Consider the following 9,990-nt stretch of genomic DNA (forward strand, 5'->3'; position numbering starts at 1 on the left):
GTAGAGCACAAGCTTTGAATAGATCCAAAGGCCAAACCAATGATCCAGAGAAGAAGAAACTTTTCAATAGAGAAGCACGAGGCTATCAAAAGCGAAGTTGAGAAGTTGAAGAATTCAGGGTTCATTCAGCCTATTGAATGTCTGACCTGGTTGGCCAATGTGGTAATGGTCAAGAAGGCCAATGGAAAGTGGAGGATGTGTACTGATTACACGGACCTCAACAAATCTTGTCCAAAGACTGTTATCCATTGCCTCTGATAGATCTTTTGATAGATGCCACAACAGGATATGAAACTTTAAGTTTCATGGATGCTTATTCGGGATACAACCAGATTCTCATGAATCAAGAAGATGAAAAGTTCACTGCTTTCATGACCGATCGAGAAAGTTTTTATTACAAAGTCATGTCGTTCGGCTTGAAGAATGTAGGAGCAACTTATCAGAGGGCAATGAACAAAATTTTCAGTGATCTGATTGGGAAGAATATGGAGGCTTACGTAGATGATATGCTAGTCAAAAGTGTGGCGCGTTCGGGGCACATTGCTGATCTTGCAGAGGTATTTTCAGTGCTACGAAAATACCAAATGAAGCTGAACCCGGAGAAGTGCGCGTTCGGTGTATCCTTGGGAAAGTTCTTGGGTTTCATGGTATCTCAAAGAGGTATAGAGGCTAACCCAGCCAAAATACAAGCTTTGATTAACATGGAACCACCAAAGACCGCTCGGGATGTGCAATGCTTAACAGGGAGAGTAGCTGCGTTGAACCGCTTTATCTCACAATCAGGAGAGAAGTGTCTCCCTTTCTTCAAAGCATGAAGGATCTAAGGGGGAGCAAAGAGGCCCGATGAACCGACGAATGCCAAAAGGCGTTCGAGAACTTGAAAGAAATTCTTGGCAAGCCACCCCTCTTATCTCGACCGGAGAAAAAAGAAACTTTACAAGTCTACTTGGCCACATCTCCCTCGGCCGTGAGCGCAATTCTCATTTGGGAGAAGGAAAGAAAGCAATGGCCAATCTATTATGTTAACCATGTGCTCCTTGATGCATAAACACAATACTCCCAGATCAAAAAGCAGGCTTTGGCCCTCATGAAGGCGGCCAGAAAACTAAGACCATACTTCCAGGCACATCCAATAGAGGTACTAACTACTTTTCCCTTGAAAAAAGTTCTTCATAAACCTTATTTGTCTGGAAGAATGGTGGCATGGTCGGTTGAGCTTGGTGAATTCCAAGTAAATTTCAAATCCCGTAAGGTAATCAAGGCTCAGGCGCTAGCAGATTTTTTTCGGGGAAACCACGACTCCAATAGAAGAAGAAACCGAGCCAAGTATCCCAACCATGTGGGAGGTATACGTTGATAGTTCGAGCAATAAGCATAGGGCTAGAGCAGGAGTTTTACTCAAGAGTCCGATAGGTTTTATTATTCGGTATGCCTTGAGATTCGCCTTTGAAGCAAGCAACAACGATGTTGAATATGAAGCTTTGATAGCCAGACTCTGATTGGCTAAGGCCCTAGCGATAGCTGACATAACTATCTTCAATGACTCGCAGCTGATTGTTAATCAGGTGCAAGGGGAGTATGGCGTCAAAGAACCCCGATTGCAGAAATATCAAGAAATTGTGCGGGCATTACAAAAGAATTCAAGGATTCTGAAGGTATGTCAGATCCCGAGGAAGGAGAATACAATGGCAGACGAACTCTCAAGATTGGCTAACACCAAGGAAAAGACACTCGAGCCTTTGGTTTATGTAGAGGAATTAGCCCTCCTGAGCAATTAGGAAGAGGAGATATCCTATATCGAAGCCGAGACCCAATTGTGGAGTACCTTTAGGATGAAAAATTGCCAGAGGACGTGAAGGAGGCCCGGATGATTCGGTACGAGCGTCAAGATTCACTATGCAGAACCGGAGGTTGTACCGCAGATCTTATGCTGGACCACTCCTCAGATGCTTGGGCCCTGAAGGATCGGAAATCACTTTAGCGGAAGTTCATGAAGGGATTTGTGGGGTGCACATGGGCGGTTGGGCCCTCACTCACAAAATCCTCAGGCTTGGGCTATACTGGCCAAAAATTCAAGAGGCTGCAATGGAGTATGTTCGCCGCTGCAGCAATTGCCAAATTCATGCAACAATATCAAAAAGGCCTGAAGAGACCCTAACGTCTATTCTCAATCCTATCCCATTTGCGATGTGGGAAATTGACATTATGGGTAAATTTACCAAGGCAACTGGTGGACAGAAATACCTTATTGTAGCAATCGACTATTTCACAAAGTGGGTAGAGGCAAACCTCTAGCGACAATCATGAAGAAGAAGGTGGAAAAGTTCGTCCTAGAATCTATAATTTACAGGTTCGGGATCCCAAAAATCATTGTTACCGATCACGGTACACAATTCGACAATCCACAGTTCGAGCAGTTCTGCAGCACTTATCAGATCGAACATCGAATGTCATCAGTGGCATATCCACAGAGCAATGGCCAGGTGGAAGTCACGAACCGACGCTGCTGGACAGAATAAAGAAAAGACTCGAGTCTGACAAAGCTTTGTGGGTCGAAGATTTACAAAACGTTCTTTGGGCATACCAAACCACGGTTCAAACTCCAACTGGCGAAACTCCCTTCAAATTGGCGTATGGATCTAAAGCATTAGCACCCATGGAAATAATGGCGGGGACACTTCGAGAAAGAGAGTACGAGGAAAAAGCGAATGAACATGGACTGTTGGATAGCCTCGACTTATTAGATGAAGTTCGAACAAGAGCAAATGCCCGAACTCAGCAATATCAACGAAGGATAGCATCGCACTATAACTCTCGAGTTAGGCATCGCCAGTTCCAATCGGGAGATTTGGTTCTAAGGAACACGTTAGTTTCGGATCCATGCCACCAAAAGAAATTAGATCCTTCCTGGGAAGGACCGTACATGACAGTCAAGTCGGTCGGTTCGGGAGCATACAAGCTGAAGAATATGGTTACCGAGCGTGAGCTAGATCGATCGTGGAATGCGAGACACTTGAAGAAGTACTATCCGTAGGGATTTAACATTTTCGTTTTTGATGTAGTCTTTTGCTTATTCAATGCAATTTCTAGTTTCAAACAACAAATCTTTTGATTGGGGGCTACATATCAAGTACTGAACGATGTTGATGAGTTGATGTTAAATCAAAAGGCTTCGGTTTAAAACCCGAATGAGACCTTCGAACGCAAAAAGGCTTCGGTTTAAAACCCGAGTGAGACCTTTGAACGCAAAAAGGCTTCGGTTTAAAACTCGAGTGAGACCTTCGAACACCTATAAAATTCCACGGAATTTATAAAGGTAAAAGGCTTCGGTTTAAAACCCAAGTGAGACCGTAAAACACCTATAAAATTCTACGGAATTTATAAAGGTAAAAGGCTTTGGTTTAAGACCTGAGTGAGATCTTTGAAAGCTTAAAGGATTTTTAAGGAAATTCTTAAGTATGCTAATCACAGGGCATTGCCCAAATAAGACCTTTGAAAGCTTAGAAGAATTCCTAGGAATCTCTAAGAAAAGGCATCGGCTTAAAACCCGAGTGGGACCTTCGAAAGCTTAGTAGAATTCTCAGGAATCTCTAAGTAAAGGCATCGGCTTAAAACCCGAGTGGGACCGTCAAAAGCTAGGAATTCTCAGAAATCTATAAGTAAAGGCATCGGTTTAAAACCCAAGTGGGACCTTTGAAAGCTTAGAGGAATTCTTAAGAATCCCTAAGTAGAGGCTTCGGTTACGACCGAATAAAATTTTCTACAACAACTGTTTCGACTGACTCAAAGGAAGAATTCTAAGGAATTTTATAGAAGAAGACTTTGGTGAGAAACCCGAACATGGTCTCCAATGATCGACAAAGTGTGAGGATAAAGTTAATTCTTTATTTCTTTAATGACCATAAGGGGCCAACCTTTACAACGTCAAAAGGCTTTCCTTAGAAAGGATACATATGAGACAACAATTGTCAAGGTCAGTTTCTTCATTAGTTCAAAAAACGGTAAATTCTAAGTATCATCATCGGTGATTGCGAAGAGTTCCGTAAGCTTCCACTTGTCAAAGGAGAGTCGGGAAGAAAAACCAAAGCAGCTTCCATTTATCAAAGGAGACTCGGGAAGAAAAACCAAAGCAGCTTCCATTTGTCGAAATAAAGTTGGGAAGAAAAACCAAAGCAAGATCCCTCGTCCTCGGCGATTGCAAAGAGTTCCGTAAGATCCCACCTACGAAAGGTCAAAAAAAAAAAAAACTTCGCAATTCCATACCCTTCGTCTAGCTTTTCCAGGGAAGATTGCGAAGAGTTTTGTAAGCTTCTCCCAAGGAAAGGCAAGAAGAACGAAGAACGGGAGGAACGACGAACTCTAGGCTTCGTCCTCTTTGCCCTTTTCGACCAATGCGGAAGCTTGATCCATAGCCTGGTTGACGTTTAGGACAAGCTCTCCATGGACCATTTCTCTAAAGGGGGACAAAGGAGGAGAATCATCAAGATATAGCATTATATCCGGATCTGGAGTAGGCAGGTCCACCAAGTTATCAGCCCAGTCAGGAGGAGGGAGTTGTAGTTCTTCAAATACTTCGGGATGACAATGCATCTGATGAGGAGCCGTATCAAAGTTTGGATCCCTCTTCAGGATCGACTTCCAAACCTCATTCTGCCCTTCTCGATAAGCCTGCAAATGATAGATATCCAACAAATCATCAAAAGGCTTACTATGCAAGTATTTGAAGATGCAAGCCCTCCGAACTTCGACAGGAATATTTTCGAGTTTAGAAGGAGCTGCCTGCCTTTGGAGTTCGGTTATTTTCGCTTCAGATTCCTTCAGGGCTCCCGAGAGCCTCTCAACTTCTCGCTCTAGGCTACGAATGCTCTCATTAGCAGCATCCAGAGCCGAGGAAAGCTGCCCCCAATCTCGGTATTCTTCACTCTGGCCACGTCCCAGAGCCCGTCCCAAAGACGTTCGTTCTCAGCGTCATTGGCTTTGGCTTCCTTCCGAAGGTTGGAAAGATTGGCATGCAATCTCCCAATCCGAAAAGCTGACTCCACTTGTTTGTGGAAGTTATCAACAGGTACTCTGTAGGATTATGAAAGTTATTCAAAACTTAAGGATGTTCCAGAAAGAAAGAAGACGGAGAGACAATACTCACATTACTAGTGAGTTCATGAAGGCTTCATCGGGGATAGCATTGAAGGCTCTGCTTTCGGCAAGCATCTAGGAACCATGCTTTCCTCTTCAGACCGAACAATCTTTTTTCTCGAGGAAGATGCCAACGAGGCGGCAGCTGATGCTTTTGGGGTCTGGACGTTAGAAGAGGGAACAACGTCTACCTCTTCAGACCGAACAACCTTTTTCTCTGCTGAAGTAGTCGTCTTGGCAGCCTTTGCCTGAACGACATTCGGGTTAAACCTTAGAGGCACTGAAAAGAAAGAATAAGCACCCTTTTCAAAATGTAGGATAAAAAACCCTAAGAGTCTACAAGGCGGTCAAGAAGGGAACCCAAAACAAAGTGTTGGTCTTCTCCTAAGAATGCTCAGAAATACTTTTTGACGTCAGAAAAAGGGATTCAGCTGCCAAAACAATGATTCTAGAGCAACTACCCCCAACATTCTGCTTCGGAGTTTCTCAGGGAGAAGAAACCAGAAAGTCAAAAAGAAAAAAAATGAAAAAAAGGAGAAATTCACTTGTTTAGAGCTTTGCTACAAGTTACACACAAGAAGTACGAAAGTAAAGAGAGTGACGAAGAAGGAATTTTCAGACTTCAGGCGCTGCTATGTTCTTAAAGGACGAAAATGAGGTTCAAAGTATGTTGAAGGGGTTTAAATAACCTCAGGAGGTGATGCGAAGAGGTATGACTCAGGAAAATCAAGGGCCAAGGAAGAGTGAGGGTTTGAGTACCGATCGTCAGATCCAAGATCAACGGCTACATATTAACGACCTTTCAGATTTGACATAAATGAGTTAGGGCCGTGGCAAGCTTCCACATGGAATGTTAAACACCAGTTACGAAGGAGTGCAGCTCAAGAAACAAACCGTCGCTCAATTGCAATAAATGCGATGGACGTTGAAATTTCTTGGGAAGGTTAACCCATAAATAATTACGAGAAAAAAACATTTGGTTTTCTCCGGAAGGATTGTGTCGAATGCAGCATTAGCAAAAATCAAAAGATATGAATCGGTCATGAGAGTTGGGAAACCTTAAGATTCCTGAAACATGGTTTCGGGAAATCGAATGAGACCCTCAAATGAAGCATCGGTCTTCACCGAATGAGACTTCCAAATGGCAAAGCATCCTTCTTCACCGAATGAGACTTCCGAATGAGGAAGCATCGGTCTTCACCATATGAGACTTCCGAAAGATGAAGCATCGGTTTTACCGAATGAGACTTTGGAAGGATGGAGCATCGGTTTTGCACAGAGTGAGACTTCGCAATGACGAAGCGTTGGTTCGCACCGAGTGAGGCTTCCGAAGGACTAAGCCTAGGCTTGTCCCGAATGCTGGTTTTTGTCAAGATTCGGCAAGGCTCCGAAGGAAGCTTAGGCTATATCCAATGGAGTCAAGCCATCATATTCTGGATATTCCTGAAAAGGAAATCCCACAAATCAACTATGGCTATGAGTACAAAATTCTTAAGGCAAGGAATCAAGGTCTATTTATAAATTCGTGAAGTAGCCATAGGGGGCCAACCCTTACCAAAAAAAAAAGAAACTCTCATTCTGGTGCTAATCGGTGAACTGGAGTGGTTGAAGGATTCGCACCTGAAGCCTGCTCCCGAAGGTTTTGATTCTCGGTGACCACTTTAGTATCAGGAAGGGGCGGAGAGTCACTAAGATATAATTCTAGATCCGGATCGGCAGGATAGGGATCATCATCTTCCTGGGCCCACTCGGGAAGAGGCATCTCAAGCTTCTCAAAAACTTTAGAGTGACAAACCTCCTTAAAGGAAGTAGTGTCAAATGAAGGATTAGCCGAGAGAATGGCCTTCCACACATCATTCTACCCCTCCCGATAGGCTTGAGTGTTGTAGGGGAGCATCAGTTGGCTGAAGGGAACACTGTTCAAATATTTTCAAACACAGCCTTTCCGAAGATCCTAGGAAAGATGTTTGGGCTTGGAGGGGATGACCATGTTTTGAAGATCTTCCTTTTCTTTGGCCAAGACCTAGACCCTCCTGCCAAATTCTGCAGAGATCCCTTCTTGCTTCTTCAGCTCACGGTTTAAGGCCCCAATGTGGTTACTTGCCAAGTCAAGATCCTTCTTGAGACGATCGACTGTGGCGTTTTCCTCTTCAAGCGCAACAGCCTCTTTCTTCAATCAAGCAATCTCTAAGCCTGCCAACCTCATTTGTTCATCATAATATTGAAGTCAGGAGCCTCTACGACCCACTCGGTTCAGGGCCTCAATCTGCTGATGAAAATTCTCCACGGCGGTCCTGAGAAAGTGGAATATTGTCAAAAGAATTCTGAAGAATGCCATGATCGAGAGATCGTTGCACCAGAAAAATCAATTACCTGGTAGAAATGCGGACAAGTACATCATCACTGAGGGACTTGAAGGCCTGACGATCGGCCGGCATCAGACAAAGCGAACTCCATTCGGAGGCTTTTCAGGATCTTGCGTGGCCTGATCGGATATGCTCAGAGTCCATCAGGGAACGAAGATCTCCTCCGGTCCTGGGACCTTCCTTTGCTTATTCGGGACAGTGGCATCAGTTGAGTCATGTTTCCTCTTAGTTCGGACAAGAGGAGGGACGACTTCTTCCTCCTCGATCGGCTTTTTCCCTTTCCCCGAACCTTCACCCGTGGGTCTCAGTATTCTTATGCTCCTGGTGGAGGGCTTCAGGGTGGGAGAGGCGGCTCTCTCTCAGCCTGTGTTACCGTGCGAGGCAACCTTTTCTCCACAGCCTCAACACCCTTGATGGCATTGGCTCGGATGGCTTTTGGATTAACTCTTGGAGGCACTGCAAAAAGCTGGAGTTAGATAACTCGATGGAGTAACATAATGATTAGAAGAAGCACAAAGATTAGAATGCTCACACTTAGCCAGCCCCCAGTATTAAAAGATAGCCGTATATTCCATCTTCAAACCGTGAATCTCTTGGAACCACGGAATTGACTTGATCTTTTTGGCAGCATCTTGTTCAGCGTCGTTCAACGGAAGAATGCGGTTAGCCTCGGTATAAGATACAAGCTAGTTTCAGCTGATCAGGAAGTTTAAATCTTTTTGGGGCGCTCGGTAGAAAAAAGTACCTTTTACGCCACCCTTTGTGGTTAGAAGGACAGGTACCCTTGGCTAGGATACTGCCCGACCATCCAAGCTCAGTCTTGTTACATTTGGATAAGAAAACCCAACCTGGAGGGTTGGATTGAGAGAGAGCATAAAAATGTACAAAAAGGGCAAGAGAGGGTTTAATGCTAAGTTCGAAGCATAAACCAAGAAAGCCAACGATGTGATGCCAGCTATTGGGGAGGAGCATTCCGGGACAAATATCCTAGTGATTCAAAACTGCAGAAAATAAGGGATTGAAAAAGGGAAAGCGAACCCCACTTTCCAAAGTATCCAGATACAGCGAAAATTCATCGGGATGATTCGAATTGGCCCTCTCGTCAAGATTGGGAATTCGAAGAAAATAGTCAAGAGGGAAATCGAAGTGTTCGGTTGCCGAAGCCAATTCGGCGTCGGAATATTCAGAGACAACAAAACTTGGGCTTTCTTTAGGTCTATTGGATTGCCGAGGGGCCTTGGCGGCCACTTTCGAAGTTTTAGATGATCTGGAATAGGGAGGCAAGTTTGGAACCTCAATCTCTCTCTTTTGGCTCACTTCTTCAAACTCACGCCAAACCTCAATTAATTTCTGCTCCTCATTACCCGATTGTTCGACAGAGACGGAGATAGTGGCCTCATCACTAGAATTGCCCTGACTGGCGTAACATTGAGGGGAACCCTCGTTAGAGGTTTTATCGCTTCCCATTGCAAGAAAAGTCTGGTCATGGCTTTTAAATCAGAAAGAAAATGAATGCGAAAGTGAAAGGAGTAACTAAAGTAAGTAAAGAAGGCAAGAAAGTTACTGAACTTACTTGTTCACCGGAGTAAAGAGCTTGAAAGCGGGAAAGGCAGTTAGGGCGCAGAGAAGACGATGACAAGTTTCAAGTTGCAGACAAGAATGAAATTTGAAAAAGCAACGAATGGTTTTTAAATAAGCCATATAGCAAGTACGTGTAAGATCAGGATTAGTCCGAATCAACAATCGTGATCGGGAGACGTTTCAAAAAGTGTGAAGAAATCGAATCAGAGTTGATGTTTTGAGAAACCTTCATTTTGAGTTAAAGGCAATGATGGTTTTCGGCTGTGGCAAACACGTGGTGACTCCTGCGTGAAAGCCAAAGGCGTTTGAGTAACTCGAGGAAAGTGATGACGCCGCAACATTAAAGGCGACTTGACATTCAAGAGAACAAACAGTCGTTCGGATTCCTTGTTCGGTATTCATGTTCGGCATAAATCAAACCAAGCCCTCGGTGTTCCCGAACGCTTGGCCTGGGGGGCTCATGATACGGGAAAAAATATCCTTGAACCGGGTCTACCCTCGATTCAACCATTGACCCTAGTCGAGGACGACTCGACCGATTTAGGTTCGAACGAACCGGGTCTCGAAGATAGCGTGATAAGGAAGATACCTTACATGGTCGGCAGGCAAGCACGAGTCCGAGTTTCTTGAGATGGATAACTCATCAGGAGACGGTTATCAACACTCACGAGAGGGGGCGATCGTGCCAACTTGGATAACAGCCACACCCATAGGAAAAGATCGTGTGATCAAGGGTAGTTGTCCATTACCCCACTAACGGTTCTAACCATCAAGATCTGACGATCGTCAGAAGAAGGCTCAAACAAGTTCGACGGACAGGATTAGAAGGTAAATTCTATATAAGTCTTAACTTACGTATGAAGAAGGTAACTGAATTGTATTCCCAACATTCGTATTCATACTTCGCTTT

The 9,990-nt window shown here is 44.3% G+C and overlaps 1 protein-coding gene across 1 annotated transcript; it reads left to right on the plus strand.

Annotated features, from left to right (window-relative positions):
- Nucleotides 1-1,896: 1,896 nt before the first annotated feature.
- LOC149022052 (uncharacterized) lies at nucleotides 1,897-2,295 on the plus strand. Its single transcript, XM_089147530.1, has one exon. It carries the CDS (start codon nucleotides 1,897-1,899, stop codon nucleotides 2,293-2,295), a length of 399 nt encoding a protein of 132 aa, XP_089003656.1.
- The last annotated feature ends 7,695 nt before the right edge of the window (nucleotides 2,296-9,990 follow it).

Source organism: Hakea prostrata, chromosome 3, assembly GCF_041222555.1.
Source record: "Hakea prostrata isolate BN-2017 chromosome 3, UWA_Hpros_2, whole genome shotgun sequence".
NCBI lineage: Eukaryota > Viridiplantae > Streptophyta > Magnoliopsida > Proteales > Proteaceae > Hakea > Hakea prostrata.